Raw genomic sequence first — 19616 nt, 5'->3', positions numbered from 1 at the left:
TAAAAGAGAGGCTTATAAGTCTCTGGTACCGAGCTCGATAGCTGCAGTCGCTTAACTGCGACCAGTATCCAGTATTCGGGAGATAGTAGGTTCGAACTCCACTGTCGGCAGCCCTGAAAATGGTTTTCCGTGGTTTCCCATTTTCACACCAGGCAAATGCTGGGGCTGCACCTTAATTAAGGCCACGGCCACTTTCTTCCCACTCCTAGCCCTTCCCTGTCCCATCGTCGCCATAAGACCTATCTGTGTCGGTGCGACGTTAAGCAACTAGCAAAAAAAAAAATAAGTCTCTGGTAAGATCCCAACTAGAGTATGGTTCCAATGTATGGGACCCTCGCCAGGATTACTTGATTCAAGAACTGGAAAAAATCCAAAGAAAAGCAGCTCAATTTGTTCTGGGTGATTTCCAACAAAAGAGTAGCGTTACAAAAATGTTGCAAAGTTTGGACTGGGAAGAACTGGGAGAAAGGAGACGAGCTGCTCGACTGAGTGGTATGTCGCACTTAGTTTACAAAAGGAGTATATTTTTTACCCCACCTATTCAATACAATTAGTACCACGTTATGTGGTTAATTAAATATAGAAAATCTAAATATTATCGGGACATGTTTCACCCTTCTTATATTGGGCGTCATCAGCCATATTAATTTAATCTTAAAACAAACATTGTTTCGAGGACAATGACATTTATAATTTGTAAAAATTGAACTGGGATTTCTTATGATATTAATATTACAGAAGCCCTGAAGATGGTTTTCCGTGGTTTCCCATTTTCACACCAGGCAAGTGCTGGGGCTGTACCTTAATTAAGGCCACGGTCACTTCCTTCCCACTCCTAGACCTTCCCTGTCCTATTGTCGCCATAAGACCTATCTGTGTCGGTGCGACGTAGAGCAACTAGCAAAATATTACACAATAATAGTTGTACAATTCAGCATATACTTGCTGGGGCGGTTGTCAACATAAGTTTTCAATAGACTAGAATGGTTGAAAATTGAGATGAATTTTGTTTATATTTTGCATTCGGGCGCTAAAATTGGCCAAGAGAAAAGGCGAATGTTATAAACTTATCTTCATTAAGTTGATTGATCTAAAATATTATCTTGATATAACCAATGCAAACAGACGTGATGTGCTGTTGAAAGCTGCTTTTGAGACGAGTATTTCTGAGTATTTGACAGGTAATGTTCGATTATCCGTGGAAATGTAGTCCTTCTAGAAGATGTGGAACACCGGGGAAAAGAATGTGGTTATATCATTTGCCGTATTTATGTCTGTCTTACTGCATTAGCAGCATTTATTTTAACATGTATTGTATATGTCAAGTCCCAACATCATATTTTATAACTATTATTCTGTAATATTATTATCATAAGAAATCACAGTTCAATTTTTACAAATTATAAATGTCATTGTCCTCGAAACAATGTTTGTTTTAAGATTAAATTAATATGGCTGATGATGCCCAATATAAGAAGGGCGGAACATGTCCCCATAATATTTAATTTTCTATGTTTAATTAACCGCATAACGTGGTACTAATTGTATTGAATAGGTGGGGTAAAAATATGCTCCTATTGTAAACTAAATGAGATCGTTGTTTTCAATACGGAAAAAAAAATGAGAATGATGGTTTGTAATGAGTGATACGTTCCGAGCTGTCAGCGGAGAAATGGTGTGGTATGACATTAATAGCCGAATAAGTTTGAGTGGCGTCTTTAAAAGTAGGAAAGATCACAATATGAAGATAAAGTTGGAATACAAGAGACAAATTGGGGCAAATATTCATTTATAGGAAGGGTAGTTAGGGATTGGAATAACTTACCAAGGGAAATGTTCAATAAATTTCCAATGTCATTGAAATCATTTAAGAAAAGGCTAGGAAAACGACGGATAGGGCTGCCACCTGGGCAACTGCCCTAAATGCAGATCAGTAGTGATTCATTGATTATTTAGCACCACATCCACTTGCTTTACACGAGCAGAGCTATGCCATAGAGGACATGTATACTCCCCTGCAGGGAAATAGAGTGCAATGGCGGAAGTTCTTGTGATTTGAGGGTGGATTCCCCAATTACTGTCAGTGAGTTTTCGAATGATGTTATTTTTTTGACTGACCCTTTTTTTTTTTTTTTTTTTTTCTTCTTTGTATTGAGGTAGTGTTTGCAGTATGTTAGAGATCTGTTTAAAGTGATGCCAAGGTATTTTGCCATAAAGCAGTGTTCCATCTCATTGCCCTCCCAGTTAACTTTCAGTTTTCTATTTGCTTGGGTTCTTTAATAAATACTTTCTTCATGGATGCTATTACTCTGTTCATATTTGGAAAAATACTTTTCACTGTTTCAGCAATGCGTGCATATTGTGTGCTGAACAAGCAAAATCATCTTGCTATACAGAACTCTGTAAGGTACAAAATTAATAGATGCATTTTATCATGATTGGATGCCATTAGGTCACAGAAGCACTATAGCATCATTAAAAGATGAACTGTTATTGGAAAGAAAATGACTGTGAAGCAAAGTAACAACTACGATGTTGGCTATGTAATGGCTAGTAGCGTCGGTTGTCTTGTCCATTGTAATCCATACTGCGTTGTCACTAAATTCACCACAAATTCAGTGTACTGTCTCAGAGTAAAGTTTTGGTAAATAGTACTTTTGCAGTATTGACTCAGGGAGAGGAAGTTTGATGTACTTTTCTAATGTGTGATTTACCACTGTCGCTGCAGTTTAAGTGGTATATCAGCTGCAAGAAATGCTTGATAAATATCTTGTGAGAACTGGCTGTTTGCTGGACAAGGTTTACTTCCTGCAATTCAGGAACCAAATTTTGTGTCGGCTTCTTTAACAGTGCACATTTCTAATGTTTTGCTGTTGCAGTATGTCGCATAACTCACAAATGTTGCAAACTAAGACAGTTTTGTCAGTTTTAAAAACTGATTGATTTGGCCGTGCAGCTGTGATCTTGCATTCGGGAGATAGTGGGTTCGAACCCACTGTTGAAAGCCCTGAAGATGATTTTCCGTAATTTCCCATTTTCACACCTTAAGGCCATGGCACACTTTTGGGATGCATCTTATTCATTAAAACAAGAATTCCACACTCTCATTCTGTCTTTGTTTTACAAGTTTGGCAGACTACTTAAGTTTCAGGTAAAATTTCCTGTTCAGCTACAGACTACTTGAGGGACAAAGGAGGCTTAATGAGCCTCTAATGGTTCCAGCCCTGTGCTGTCCTTAATGACTAGGGAATCTTATCTTGAAATAGAATATAGAAACAAGGGTGCACTGACGAGACAGAAGCCAAGGATTACCAAGGATTGAAAATGTGGGCAATAGACATCTAAGAAATAGAGCATACTGTCGAATATGGGAAATATGTATGTATGAATAAATACACCAGAATATGAATTTAATTATAAAAAACCACGAACCTGCTACGCTAGCGTAGGGGGGTCCTAACCAGCTTGCTGGCGGACTTGAGGGAAATAAAATACCTCTCGTGGACCAAACACACAACCCCCTGTGGGTGGGGGTTGCAGATGAAGAATACACCCATGGTATACCCTGCCTGTCGTAAGGGGTGACCAAGGGATGATTATATTAGAACCATGAAACTACTTGTGATTAGCACCACCACGCGGGGAACACCATGGGTCGCTTTTACTTGCGCGTAGTACCACTACGTTGGGTACCAAATAGGTTTGTGATTAGTAGCAAACGAGGGCTCGACAGCTTTTATAGTACCTGTGGTTAGTAGTGTACCAGGCGGTACACCTCCGCGCCGCTAATTCAAACTTTGCGCCAGTTGAAACTCCTCTACTGGAGAAAGCCTGAACTTTAACTACAGTGTTAATTCTCAAGTTTTTCAGAAGATGTCACTACTTGTAAATTTCGAAGTGTTCTGAACTGTGTCGCTTTCGATGTATTTTTGTTTTGCCTGTAGTAAGAAGTGTGAACATTCTCTTCTAGATGGCACTACTGAAGGACTACAATTATGCACCCTAGTGCGAAGTGAGGGAACCCTTTTTTGAAGAAATTTAGTATTTATAAGTTTGTTCCTTATTAAATTTCTTTCAGCTTGTGTTTAAGTTGGCAACGTTAACCCTTTCATTCTGCCAGTTTTGAAACTGGCCAATCATAAATTTCTGTAATTAATTTTCCACCAATCCTGGTTTTCTTCTTCAATTCTGACATGTAATCTTTTGGTCGTCCAATAAAAGACTTGTGGGTGGGAGTTCTCATTCATGAAAGGTCTCGAATGTTCCGCGAGGGTATATAAACTGCTGTTTTTCGGGTCTCCGCGCCACTTCAGTAACACCTATCATTGTGTAAATTATGTAGCTGGGGGCGGGAAGCGCCTCTTTCTTCGGGCAGCAGTTCAACCACCAGGTAATGGCCGTCTTATAACTTATTTTCTTGCCAGCTCAGCAGTTTAACCCTCGGGGCGGGTTCGAAACCTTCTACCATGTAACTTCCTCTAAAATGTAAAAGACTCTTGATTTAAATTCTGCCTCTGTAACTACAAATTGGGATAGAGAGTGCCTAACCCTCTCGAGCTCCCTTTCATATTGTTTTTGAGGTGACTACGTTTTCTCAACCATTTTTCTTCGTTTCGTAATGTAATAGTTTTCCTATCATGTCACCTCTTTAGTATGGGATTAGCCCTTGCATATGCGGCCTAGTGCCCAGTAGGTTTTAATAAAGCGTATTAGGAGTGCAGTTTCGCCTCCTCTCAAGTTGGTATTTTGGAGGCCATGTAATTGACCTGTTTCTTTACTTAATAGGCCTCAGTAGGTTGGGTATTTTTACCCCTGTTTTCGTGTGTTTGGAGGTCAGCTTGAAAGTTGAGTTTGGTGTGGCCTTTGATAGGCTGGAACTTTGAGAGCGGGTTGCTCTTTCAAAAAAGGTTTCTGTGTGCCTCGAGGAGGCGTTACTGTGTAATTGGGGGTAAGTGCCCCCGGGCATGATATGGGTTTTCTCCCCCTTTTGTCGAATCTTGTATATTCGAGTACAGTTGGGCTAATTGCTCAAGAATTGTGTGTCTGGGTCTCAGAGCCCAAATCCTGTAACTACCGTAATTGTACATTCTTGATTGGTTGCTAGGCTACTGTGTACCTGTTATATTTGTTATTTATTGACCTTGAAAAGAAAATATAACCTTGTTAAATTTTAAATTAACTTTAATTTCGTAGATTGAGACCTATTCATCCCAGCACCTTCTTTCACCTCTAACTACGGCGGATAACTCCGTAACAAGTAGCACTATATGAGCGATACCATGGGATGAAGGGACCCATGGTTCTGGCTTGCCTATGATTAGTACCCACTGTATGAGGAACATCACAGGATAGTACGGGTCCCTGTGGTTAGTACCCTGTTCAATATTCACAAGTGATTCAGAGTTGACAAAATAATAGAATTAAAGTTTATTTAGATTAGTGTTCCCAGACACGTTGCATGCATGACAGGCCAGCGATAAAAGGATTTGGTAGAGAACTTAATTTCACAGCCCCGGAATGTGATTGTGTTGGCCTACAGCTGCAGGGAGATCAGTCCCAAGCTAGTCTTTGCTATGGTTATTAGTATCGCGCAGCAGTAGCTCGTCTGACATGTTGGTGCTTAATTTTATGTTCGTAAGTGAATTGTGTAAAAACGTACGTAAATTAGGCCTACTGTACTGAAATGTTATACTTGGTAGTTGAATGGTACTTTGGCACGAAATGAATTACAACGTATTTTACTTTGTTGCACAAATGAAGCCATCTCAAATGGAGTGTTACTTCGTACCTGAAGCTCATCTGTGAGGATAATGAAATAGGTAATCCTCACCATAGGCTTATGAATGCGATATCCTAGACAGCATGGCATTATGTGCTTTATAACATTCAACATTTCTTTGTCTATTATTGCCATTAAGCCTATTGTTAATGGAAGTGTTGACAGCACTGTGGATATTTCTTCCCATGACCATTGTGTAAATGTAAACATGACGTGCTTAAATGGGATAGGCTGTTCTATAGGCGATTCATTCACTCTCCCCAGGAATTATACCCAACTGTCCCGAATTCCTGTACCACCGGTAGATCCAGTCTCTCTTTTCATTCATTGTACAGATGGTTCCTTCGGATTTGCCTCTTCCATTGCTCGTTTACGAGCTATGGTTCTACCCAGTTTCAATATTGTGACGAGTTCCTGGAGGTATACAGCATCCAATCAGCAAATTGATTTGGTGTGATTTGTTTCACACACAAAAAAAAGGAACATGAAAATTGTATTTCACCATGCGATTAGCCTAGGCTTGCTCGTGACGTTTATGTGATCATTACTCAGAAATTCAGAGTTTCCTGTTAGTAAAATGGGAGTTCGAAGCAAATCCTGTTTTGATGAATACTTTTCTGAAATTTGAATTGGCGCATTGGCGAGAACAATCCTCACAAGTAGTTTGTACCAAAAATGGTTCTTCGATTACAATAAGAAATTTGTTGAGAAAATTTTCAAAAGCAAACTCTGAGAGGGAACCCACGCTTCAGGCAAAACCAGTCGCGAAGTGTGCGGCAGTGCTCTGAACTATAAAACTGTTTCCTGTGTTACTTGTTCCATAGAGAAAGGGCTAGTTAATCTTTGGTTGTTCCTCATTAAGAACTTTCTGAAGGTTGCAGACAAAATCAATAGGAACGATATTGTATCTATAAAACAATTGAGATATTGTATCTCTGCTAAAGCTGGTGCCATCAGCAGCACAAAGTAGCATTTGCTGAAATTGTATTTTTCCTTTCAGAACAAAGTTTTTCTTTAATATGACAAGAACTTTTATCGTGAATTTTCCTAGACAAAACCTGGAACTAAGCAGTTGCAATGATAACTGTCTCACCTTGTTAGCAGCTGAGATTCAGACTGGCTACTGATGGTAGGTTGAACATGTGCAAGCTCCTTACAAGGTCAAGAACTATGCGCGTCTCCTGTAAAGCTGCTTAGGTCTCCGAGAGTAAAAATGCCACTGGACGGTCTAGATTCCTGTATACCTGTGCCAGGTATTTATAGTGCTTGAGCTGTGCAATCACTCTCTCTAGAGGCTGTCAGTTACTCTGCCCCTTTACCCCTACCATATAGTAGAATTGAAATCCATCTGCCAGCCGTGCCGATGATAGCGATGCCCCCAGTAGCGAGCCCGGCCCCAGTCGCCAACCGTGCTGATTCAAAAATATATATATATATTTCCTACATACTAATTTAAAAAAAGAATGTTGTTTCTCTCCTACATTCAAGGAACAAAATCCATATGGTGAATTTAAATGTACTAATCCATACCTACACATTGTGTAATCCTTTGTTAGATTATTGCGTTCAAAATGTTCTTTCAATTTCAATAGCCTCTACGTATTCCTGGCCAGACCCAGATTGTCCAAAATAATCATCTGTCTTTTTATGAATCTTAGAAGTTCTTTACAGTTGTTTTGTCAATATCTGATTCAAGTTGAAATGTTAAGCTGAGCCTCTCTTTATTTGATTTTCTTAAAAAGTGATGCTTTAACTTCCTCACCTCTTCAGCAGTATCCTATCTGACCTTTCTTGGCCAACTCTTGTTCTTTTCCAACCCCGACATTATTCGATTTCCGAGGACTAGGGAGTCTTTCATTTTCATGCCCTTCGTGGCCCTAGTCTTCCTTTGGCAGATACCTTCATTTTTTGAAGTGTCGGATCCCTACAATTTTTTCTCTCTGATTAGTGTAATATAGAGGACTAACAAGATACCTATGCTTCGCTATGGTATTATAATGACATTTATAATAGAATGCTTAACGTTTTATATATAATCCGCCAAAATTCGCAATCTAACTTGTTTTCTGAGAGGATCCGCCAAAATTCGTGATCTGACTTGTTTTCTGAGAGATTACGGCAAATTTCCTCCCATTTTTCAATTTTTCTTTCCAGCAATCGATTTCATATTTTCCGGGCTAGGTCCAGGTATTCCACCTGGTCAGTTGGGTCCCTAAATCTTTGTCATCTTTCCCTATAATTATTTTTAATATGGATCAAATCCTTGAGGAGATCTGGCGTGGTGTGCTCTTGGGTGCCTTGGCGGTACTGAGCTGGCGGCCGGACTGCAATCTTAGTCATTCCCGGCCAGGACCCGTTTCCAGCGCGCTCTGCACATTTTGACGATGTCCCAGAACATTATTATTATTATTATTATTATTATTATTATTATTATTATTATTATTATTATTGATGGTCTGGAACCCACAGCAAGACACAAGACCACTACTTGGCGGTAAATTACATCTGCTGACAGTGTGACCAGCACCATCGTCACGCGTAGGCAAGTGCGCGAGATTTCTAGCAACACGAATGATATACATCCATGCATTATTGACCTTATTATAGAGGTGAACAATTGACGGTCAATGTCATACCTATTGTTTATTTCAAATGTGTTTAAATTTTTATTTATATGCCAGGAGAATCTACTGCAATCTAACTGTATGTTCACCAAAGGAAAATATGTTTCTTGAAAACAAACTCAGGAAAGATAAAAAATGATCAGCTTATGGTCAGAATAAGTACATTATTAACAGCAAAAATCAATTGGTCTCAACTCCATTTTCACCCCACCGCCGTTAAGTTGATGTACCCCCTTACCCCCCAAAAAGAAGGCGTGTTTCCTTATGTTTAAAGGAGATTCCAAATACCAGTGTTCACGTCTGTTACCTTCAGTTCTGAGATATAAGTATCCCCATAAAAAGAATTCACTTTTTCACTTCCTTTCACACTCCCCCACCCCTAAGTGAATTTCCCATTAAAAATACTTGTTTCTTTAATAGTAAAGGATCTTCTAAATACCAATTATCATGACTCTAACATCTTTAGTTTTTGAGATATGTGTCCTCATAAAAGAAATTCAACTCCTTTTCACCCCCGCCCCAAGATTTCACCCCCAAAACGTGTATTTCTTTGTTCTTAAAGGAGATCAAAATACCAATTTTCACGTCTGTAACAACTTTTAGTGTTTATTAGATGTAAGTATCCTCATACAATTCAATTAATTTTTCAATTCTTTCACCTCCCCGCTCTTCATTGGATTTTCTGAGAATACGTGTTTCTTTAATTTTAAAGCAGATTCCAAATACCAATTTTCACGTCGGCAAAATCTTTCGTTTTTGATATAATAGTACCCTCATACAAATAATTCAACTAATTTTTCAATTTCCCTTCCCCCCCTGTAGGTGAATTTCCGAAAACAAAAAATATGTATTCCTTTATTTTTAAAGGAGATTCGAAATACCAAATTTCACATCTGTAACATCTTCAGCTTTAGAGATATCAAAATCCTAGGCTAATTAAAAGAATCCAACCTCATTTTCATTCACTTTTACCCCTCCAGCAAAGTGGTTTTTCAGAAAACAAAAAACACATCTTTCCTTATTTATAATAGAGATAACTGTATGTTCCCCAAAGAAAAATATGTTTCTTGAAAACAAACGCAGGAAAGATTAAAAATGATCAGTTTATGGTCAGAATAAGTACATTATTAACAGCAAAAATCAACTGGTCTCAACTCCATTTTCACCCCACCGCCGTTAAGTTGATTTACCCCCTTACCCCCAAAAAAGAAGGCGTGTTTCCTTATGTTTAAAGGAGATTCCAAATACCAGTGTTCACGTCTGTTACCTTCAGTTTTGAGATATAAGATATAATGTGTTTCTTTATTTTTAAAGGAGATCCCAAATACCAATTTTCAGGTCTGTAATATCTTCAGTTTCTGAGATATAAGTATCCTCATTAAAGGCATTCAACCCCTTTTTCACCCCTCCTATTGGGATTTTCCAAAAACAAAAAATACGTGTTTCCTTATTTTTAAAGAAGATTCTAAATACCAATGTTTACTATTTTTCACTTCGGTAACATGTTAAGTTTTTGAGATATACTGTAGAAATGCTCATTTTAAAATTTCACCCCCTTTTTAGTCCCCCTTAAGTGGAGTTTCCAAAAACAAATCACCTATGTTTCTTTACTTTTACAGGAGACTCCAAATACCATTTTTACGTCTGTAATTTTAATGTTTCTGAGATCTTTCTAAAAATTCACCCCAGTTTGTCACTCCTGTTTAACCCCCATTAATTGAATTTTCCAAAAACAAAAAATACGTGTTTCTTTTTTTCAAAGGAGATCCCAAATAGCAATTTTCAGGTCTGTAATATCTGCTGTTTCTGAGATATAAGTATCCTAATTTAAGGCATTCAACCCCCTTTTCACCTTTTTTCACCCTTCCTATTAGGATTTTCCGAAAACAAAAAAATACAGGTTTCTTAATTTTTAAAGGAGATTCTAAATACAATTTTTTACATCTGTAAACTTTCAAAGTTGTGATATATAGATACACTCATTTTAAAAATTCACCCCCCCCCCCTTTCACCCTCCCATTAATTGGATTTTCCAAACAAAAAAACATGTTTCTTTATTTTTAAAGGAGATCCCAAATACCAATTTTCAGGTCTGTAATATCTTCAGTTTCTGAGATATAAGTATCCTCATTAAAGGCATTCAACCCCTTTTTCACCCCTCATATTGGGATTTTCCAAAAACAAAAAATACGTGTTTTCTTATTTTTAAAGAAGATTCTAAATTCCAATGTTTACATCTGTAAACTTTTAAAGTTTTGAGATAGAGATACACTTATTTTAAAATTTCACACCCCTCCCCTTTTCACCCCCCCCCCCCCTTAGCGATGGAATATCCAAAAATCCTCCCTTAGCGAGCACCTACATGTTAGTATGAATGTATCTCCAAAATTGCATTTCTTTATGTCCAGGAGTTTTGGCTCGGCGATGATGAATCAGTCAGTCAGGACAAGTTGTTTTATATATATATATACCTAGATGGTTGCCCAGTTGTACTTCCTCTTAAAACAGTAATCATCACCACCACTCTCGTCTTCATCACGACACGCTTCCTGATGAGGGTCTTGTACAAGTTCACTAATATCTGTTGACGCATCTTCTGTGTTTGTTGTATCGTCAATAGTAACGTTATCCTCAGATCCACCAATCACATGTAGTAAATCATGAATATCACCTCCAGTCACTGCTAGGTAATTCCTCAGGATTTGTCTCCCATACGTTGATCACCGTAAATTCCTTGAACTGGTTAACTCCATTGCTCTTACGAGGTAAGGAGCACCATCTCCCATATTTTCTTAGGTGGAGGTCTCAACTGCTGGACACTTAAAGCTATTTGTTATATAGGTTTAGTTTATGTAAACATTTGTGTATTTCAGTGTCGATGTTGCTCAACTGGACTACGTGAATATTATTTGAGTTAATAATAACAGGGCATACATTATTGTGTTGGAGGTATGCTCTGTGGAGATTATAACTGATTATCTGAAGTATTTGTTGATGGTTGCAGTATTTTCTCCCTTTTTTTTTTCAATTGGCTTTACATTATGCTGACACAGATAGGTATTATGGCAACAATGGGATTAGTGGTGGGATATTTGATTCATTTTACTGAATAGATTCATTTGATTCCGTTCACGTACTGAATCGATAGTGATTCGATTCACGGCACATTAGTCACCATTCCTATTGTAGTGTGTACTGGTAAGACAGCAGCAACAACATCCAGTGCTTGCTGCTGACATCTGGTCTTCGTTCTATGAACTGCCTTCCTATGCATCATCTAGCTTTTAGGTTCAGGTTTATCTTGCAGCCACTTCTTCATATCAAGTTTTGATATTTAAGATGAAATTCTAAAAGAATTTAAGTATATAAAGTCCACCTGTTCAATACACTTCTGCCATTTAATAGAGGGTCTGTTTAAAAAGTTACATAGTTGTTTAAAAAACTACTTAGGACATGTTTCAACCCAGCCTAGAGGTCATCATCAGCTAAAATAACATAAAGAAGAAAGACATACAACAAAAACAGTGATACATAAAAAAATCCAAGATAAAATACAATCAACAATTGCAATGGGAGTTAATGTTAAAATGTACATAGATTCAGTATTAAAAATTCACTCAACAAATATCATGGAAATCTGTTAAAAATGTACATGGATTCAAACTTGAATGAATTAAGTTGTGAGTGTGGGTCCAACCGTATTTAACACAATATTGGTTGGCTGGAGGAAATATTTAAAGAATTGTGAAGACAGGTAGATGTTGTTCTAATTTGTCATGTTTCTGGAAATGTAGTGAAGTTTTTGAAAAAACTGTTATATTGCATCATGGGCAATACAAGTATAGCCAGGATCTGAAAGTGGAAACAAAAAGCAGAGTATGAGAACGAAAACTGAGCTAGAAGTAAAAGAGAATATAAAGAGTCGCAAAATATTATTCAAGTGTTCTTTCCTCCAACCCTATGCTTGTATAGATCAGTTTGGGTTGGTGTTGACCTCCACACTGACTGGCGACCATTCCGATGTTGCGTTGGGTGGGAAAAACGGTGGGTGAGGGGAGGGAGAGTGAGTGGAAGTATGGGAGGACAGACAGATTTAATTGAGCTTTGCTTAAGATCTTTCTCGATTGCTGTGTCAACCAGGATGTTTGTTTTTTTCTTTGGTTTTGTTAAGATTATCAATGGGATTTGATTTTTGATTGAGGTTTATATAAATATTTTCTAAAATGTTTAATAAAGTTCCCTTTTGGTTATATGTAGGATGTCTAGATCTTTATCTATGGTGGAGATTGAGTGATTGTTATTTTCGTGTGTTCACTCATAGCGGAAAATCTTTTATATTTAGCTGCATTAACATGTTCTTTGTAGCGGATATGAAAGTTTCTCCCAGTTTGTCCAATATAGGTGGCATTGCACTGGTTACATACGTCAACTTGTAAATGCCTGATTGCAAATATTTGTTGGATTTGTTAAGTTTTAAGTAGACTTGAAGTAGAAGAATTTTTACATATTCTGAAGTTCGTTCTCAATAATAATTACTTTACATTTAATAACACAATTTATCTGCAGAAAGGACTCCCTATGGGGTCCCCTGTTTCTGGAATTTTGGCAGAAATTTATATAGACAATCTGGAAAAAACCAAGATACTCAGTAATTTACCAGGTATATTCCATTGGGTGAGGTACGTAGATGACATTTTCGCAATTATTGATCAACATATCACTAACAGTACAACCTTCCTTAATAAGCTAAATACTTGATGCCTACATAAAATTCACAGTTGAATCTGAAACAGATAGGATCTTTAAATTTTCTAGATATTAAAATTAGGAGAACAACCACCATCTAAAATTTGAAATCTTCAGAAAACCCACCCAGACAGCCAACATGATCAGACAAGATTCACTACACCCTGGCTCCCACAAAAAGGCCTCTTTTTTTAAAGCATGATAGATAGAGCCTTAAACATTCCCATGTCCAAGAAATTTTATAAGAAAGAAATTAACATTATCCACATTTTAGTACACCTTAATGGGTTTAACAGCAATTTTGTTGACATAATTCTCAATAAGATAAAAAATAAACCCACCACCACACTTAAAAAAACAAAAGAAAGAGAATACTGATTTTATAGATATAATATAGGCTTTTGGGCTTATGCCATGTCAAGAAAATAAGGTGAAATTCTCTGCAAAACATAAAGAATCTCACCTTATTTTTCTTGACACGCCATAAGCCCAAATGTTTATGTAATGTCTATAAGTACGGGCCGTGAAAGCATCAATGGCAACAATACCGATTTTGTCACCTTTACTTTTAACAGCAACAACCTATAACCAAATCTCAAAACATTTTTAAAGAACAGAACCTCAATAATGCCTTTAGAACTAACAACACTAATTCTACACTTTTCTATAACACAAACACACTTAACAAATCCGACAAACATTTGCAATCAGGGGTCTACAAGTTGATGTGTAACCCACCCAGACAGCCAAAATGTAGCGGACAAACTGGGAGAAACTTTCATATCCGCTACAAAGAACATGTTAATGCAGCTAAATACAAAAGTTTTTCCGCTATGAGTGTACAGATGAAAGATCACAATCACTCATTCTCCACCATAGATAAAGATCTAGATATCCTACATAAAACCAAAAAGGGAACTTTATTAAACATTTTAGAAAATATCTGTATAAACCTCGATCAAATCCCATCTATAATCTTAACAAAATTGAAGAAAAAACCAACATCCTGGTTGGCACAGTAATCAAGAAAGATCTTAAGCAAAGCTCAATTAAATCTGTCTGTCCTTCCATACTTCCACTCACTCTCCCTCCCCTCACCCGCCATTTCTCCCACCCAACGCAACATCGGAACGGTCGCCAGTCAGTGTGGAGGTCAACACCAACCCAACCTGATCTATACAAGCATAGGGCTGGAGGAAAGAGGATGTAACTGTCTTCACAATTCATTAAATATTTCCTCCATCCAACCAATATTGTATTAAATATGGTTGGACCCACACAACTTAATTCGTCCAAGTTTGAATCATGTACATTTTTATCAGATTGCCATTATATTTGTTGAGTGTATTTTTATATTGAAGCTATGTACATTTTAACATAAAATGAAATGGCGTATGCTTTTAGTGCTAGTAGATCCCAGGACGGGTTCGACTCGCCAAGTGCAGGTCTTTTGACTTGACGCCCATAGGTGACCTGATATAACTCCCATTGCATTTGTTGATTGTATTTTCTAAGATTTTTTTATGTATCACTGTTTTTGTTATATGTCTTTCTTCTTTGTTATTTTAGCTGATGATGACCTCTAGGCTAGGTCGAAACATGTCCTAGGTAGTTTTTAAACATCTATGCGACTTTTTAAACAGACCATTTATTAAATGGCAGAAGTGTAAGGAACAGGTGAACTTTATATAATTAAATTCTTTTGGAATTTCATCTTAAATATTTGAAGTCAATACGGAACTGGAATGGAGTCCATTATTTGAAGTTTTAATGTTACAAAGCCATTCCCCCACAGTGACAACTCCATGAAATAAGTGTATAGAATTAGATGAAAAAAATCTGTACGCACAATCATCAATGATCTGCATGTAGAGCTGTCGCCCAGGTGGGAGATTCCCTATCAATTGTTTGCCTAGTCCTTTCGTAAATGATTTCAGAGGACGTTGAAATTTTATTGTATTCACAGTAGGTACTTAATACAAAATATGTTAAAGTTATAATACAAAATATGTAAAAAAGTGAAATGCAGGAAACAAATAGGTACTTGTGCTGTACTATACATGCTTATTATATTATAGCCCAAAACTTGTAGTTAATAATAATAATAATAATAATAATAATAATAATAATAATAATAATAATAATAATAATAATAATAATAAAAAAATAATGTAACATTTAGTTCTCAAACTCCGTTGAATATACAGATTTAGATGTATAAACATATGTATTCCCAATAGCTAGCCTACATATTAATATAGGACAAATAAGTTAAAATAAAATTCCCAATAGCTAGCCTACATATTAATATAAGACAAATAAGTTAAAATAAAATACTGTACATGCAAAAGTACCTGTCTGGTATATCAACATCTCCTTATATTAAGATACAGTACAAAAATTATGCAAATAATAATAATAATAATAATAATAATAATCTACACAACTCAAATTTTCTACACAGACTTGTGATTTTTCAAAGTTCTCAGAAAGTAACAACTCCACAGATGTAAAAATATCTGTTTTTACAATACGTAGTCTACATATGAACATAAAACAAATGTTAAAAATGAAATGCATGTAAAATTACCTCTCCAGCACATCAGTACTTCCTTATTAAGTTAAAGTACAAAAAAATATGTACCGATTATTAATAATTTGTTAAGAATGAAGCCATATTTTCCAGTGTTGAGTTAGTTAAATGCAATAAAAACTTGTGTTTGACAGACTGGAAAGTTTTTATTGTGATTATTATTATGAATAATTGCAATAAATATTAGTAATAATAATATTAATAATAATCGACATAACTCAAATTTGATACACTAACTTATGGTTTTCCACAACTCTTATTATATATGCAGAATTAGATGTAAAAATACCTGTGTTCACAACAAGTAGCCTGCATATTAAATATAAATCAAATAAGTTGCTTTACGTCGCACCAACACAGATCTTATGGCGACGAAGTGATAGGCCTTAATTAAGGTACAGCACCAGCATTTGCCCGGTTTCAAGACGGGAAACCATGGAAAACCATTTTAACGCTACTGGTGGTAGGATTTGAACCGGCCATCCCCCGAATGCAAGTTCATACCTACGTGACCCTAACTGGACAGCCGACTCACTCGGTCGTTTTAAAAAATATGTATTTTTGTATCAGCAGAGGATTATTTAAATAGTCATATTTTGTATAGGCTACACGAGATGTACAGTAGCCCACTGGTTTTCTGATTCAACATTTTTTTCTAAACTATTGCATTAGTCTTGTGATTCGATTATTTGAAGTATTGTGCGATATAAAATCGGCAATTTCGAGTGGTCATGAGCACGACTCATAGTCATAGGATAGGCTTGAGAGCTGAACTGAATTAATTGTCGAATGTCAACTATGTTATAAAAACACTGATTCATTAAACTAATAAATAGAATAACCTAGTAGTCTACCTACTTACTAGCTAGGTACTTTGGAATTATGTTTTGACTACCTTTTTAACACTGCAAATAAATCCATATATTATTTAAACCTCCCTGTAAAAAGAGGACAGTACATGCTAATGGATGTTATTTTCAGGTGAGCTGAGAGCAGATTCCATTATGGCATACGGTTCTTTCAGTGTACCATGGCTCTGTAGGTCTTCCTGCATCAGAAGTTTAGCTCCCTGCCAATGTCCAAATGTAGCGATAATTAACTGTGTGTGTGTGTGTGTGTGTGTGTGTGTGTGTGTGTGTGTTGTGTCTCGCTGATCCCTGAGTGCACCACTCAACACTGTCTGCTGCGAGTCAGCTGAATTGTATGCCGTGTGCTTTCCGTTCCTGTCAGTTGATTCACTCTGACCCCTGAATGAATCAATACACTGCTTTGAATCACACACTCAGTAGCCGGCACTAGATGGAATAGGAAAGGGCTAGGAGTGGGAAGGAAGCGGCCATGGCCTTAAATAAGGTACAGCTCCAGCATTTGCCTAGTGTGAAAACGGGATACCACCAAAAACCATATTCAGGGCTGCCATCAGAGGGGTTCGAACCCACTGTCTTCCGAATGCAAGCTTATAGCTGCACGCCCTTAACCACATGGCCAATTCTCTTGGTTGCAATGCTGGTATTTATTTCAGGGAACTCATTATTAGTACATCAGCATCTGGAGATAAATATTTCTGGTAGTCTGTGCAGTGGTGTTACCTGAAGAGGGTTGGGCAGATGAACGATGATAATACAATAAATTCATGATATGGCTATAGCAAGGGAGAGGATGTAGTAAGATTTGTTTCTTGTTCAGCTTTGCCCTTGTTGTCTTGGGGTTGAAAACAGTAACATTGTGATAATTTATGCCAGGATATCTGACAGTTTCATCACGTCTTATTGATGTTACGATTGTATTTGTCACATGTGGTTCATGCTAAAGCATACCATATTTATAGGTATGCCTGTAATTAAAGTAATCTGTGATATTGATTGACTTTATGTGGATTATATTATTCTTGCTAGAGAAAGTTTGAAATTATTTTTTGTTTCTGTTTTATAGGTAACAAAAGGAGAGACGCTGACCTGAGAAAGGCTGCAGAACAAGGCTACATCTGCAGATACTGTGATTAATGTGCTGTATAAACATTCACATTACAATCATGTACATTCTCCACAATTCTAACTCAGTAAAATTTGGTCTTGTCACAAATGAATTGTTCAACAGAATTTGAACTGTGATTACAAAATACCAATTCATTTCTGTCATCATAATATTATTCTGATGAAAAAGGAATGTGAAATCTACTATATATGTGAACTATATGAATAAGCAATTCCTCTTCATTTGAAATGTTACTTCTCTGACTTGATTATATTGGGCACAATATTCCTTTGGATTTACGCCTTATGAAACGAGATTGTAGGGTAACTTAACATTTCACGAAGACTTTGCTCTGCTTCCTCAAAAATGAAGTGCAATTGTTATAATTCCAATTTTTTTTTATTTCACAAGGTGTAAACATTCTGGGCTGTGAAAGCATTATTGTAAACATTAGATTATATTTGTTTCTGATTGTATGTAATAGTTGAATTCTCCTCAGAATACTGTAAATTTCTTAAGGATAAATTCTACTGTTTTATTTGCTGATCATTTTATTGCATTTCTTGGGATGTGTTAGTCTTGCACATTATTAGTCAAGGAACTGGTGATTTGTACGTAATAGAACAGCTGAAATCTAGACTTGCCATTGAAGCAGCAAACTATTAAGATCAGTTTCTTAAGGATCACAATCTTATATATTCCCCACAATTCTAACTCAGTAAAATTTGGTCTTGACACAAATGAATTGTTCAACATGATTTTTTGCCTCAATTTGAAATTAAAACAAATATTTAAAGGCTATTATGTAAATATACAGTTAGAATTTATTAGTTTGTCTAAATGGCATTCATCATTTATAAACAGGCCCTTAAGCTCTTCTATAAGTATAGAAATTATGAAGAGCAATGTTCCTCCCATCACCAAATAGACTAGGCAGATGACTTTTGGGAAAACAATAATTGTCAGATGTAGTGTACTAAAACTAACTTCCTTTGCACCAAGAGTTTAAAGTGCTGAAGAAATTACTATTAGGTCTTAATTAAAATGGCATTTCTTTGAATAACAATAAAAAGACAAGTGAACATTCCAGGAACAGTAAAAGTTATTTTGAAATCCATGTAAAGTAGTCAGATCTCATCATCTATGCCAGCAGTAGGAAAGATGTACAGCCTTTTCCTAGTTACCCGAATATTTTATTTAATATATCTTTTTTTTTAACTTGCTACAAAAACAGCAATCCTACATGAGAGCAAAATACCTCTTAAAGATGTATCACAGCAAAGGAGTGTTTAGCATTGATATGTCAACTACCAGCATTTTCTCATTCTACCGATATGGTACGTATAGTGTGTGAGAAATGGTTTGTTTAAATGACCTCGCCAACTACAATAGGCAACTGGGATGTTCTGTTTTTGTATTCTTCATATACCTAAACCATGCACATGTAAAATAAACTGTCTTTATGTTGTTCACATTTGAGCTTAATGTTTCTCTGTTTTATATAAGAGGAGGGTGATGTTTGATCAAAGCCAAGTCTGGTTATTTGTACATGAATTAACTGTTGAAATAAAAAGTTATTTCTATTACCATGAATATTCTTTTTCCTCTTTAATGCACTTCTGGGAATAAAGTGGTGATGATTATTGTTTTAAGGAAAAATACAAGATATTTTCCTCTTAAATCTAACCTCTAACTCTTCAGAGAGTGAAGATTTCAGCAAGAGGAAAGGCATGAAAATGAAAGTCTACCTATGCATCACTAACTTAATACCATTGGGTTTAGTGCTGCCAGATCTACAATTTAAAAAATCGGTAGATTGTATATAAACATTTTGGTCGTTACTTGAGCACTGAAATGTTATAACTAAATTTAAGAATACAATAGTCATGTGAAGTTATGA

General features: G+C 36.4%; 1 protein-coding gene across 1 annotated transcript in view; it reads left to right on the top strand.

The window, feature by feature from the left end:
• HSPC300 (haematopoietic stem/progenitor cell protein 300) overlaps window positions 1-19302 on the top strand; it is a 31902-nt gene extending 12600 nt beyond the window's left edge. Inside the window, exon 3 of the mRNA XM_067145118.2 lies at window positions 17675-19302. Within this exon, the coding sequence (XP_067001219.1) occupies window positions 17675-17701 (27 nt within the window). The 3' untranslated portion in view covers window positions 17702-19302. The remainder of the gene's footprint in view (window positions 1-17674) is intronic.
• The last annotated feature ends 314 nt before the right edge of the window (window positions 19303-19616 follow it).

Source organism: Anabrus simplex, chromosome 4, assembly GCF_040414725.1.
Source record: "Anabrus simplex isolate iqAnaSimp1 chromosome 4, ASM4041472v1, whole genome shotgun sequence".
In the NCBI taxonomy this organism is placed as follows: domain Eukaryota; kingdom Metazoa; phylum Arthropoda; class Insecta; order Orthoptera; family Tettigoniidae; genus Anabrus; species Anabrus simplex.
The sequence above is the reverse complement of the archived record's forward strand: the minus strand, read 5'-3'. Positions and strand labels throughout refer to the sequence as shown.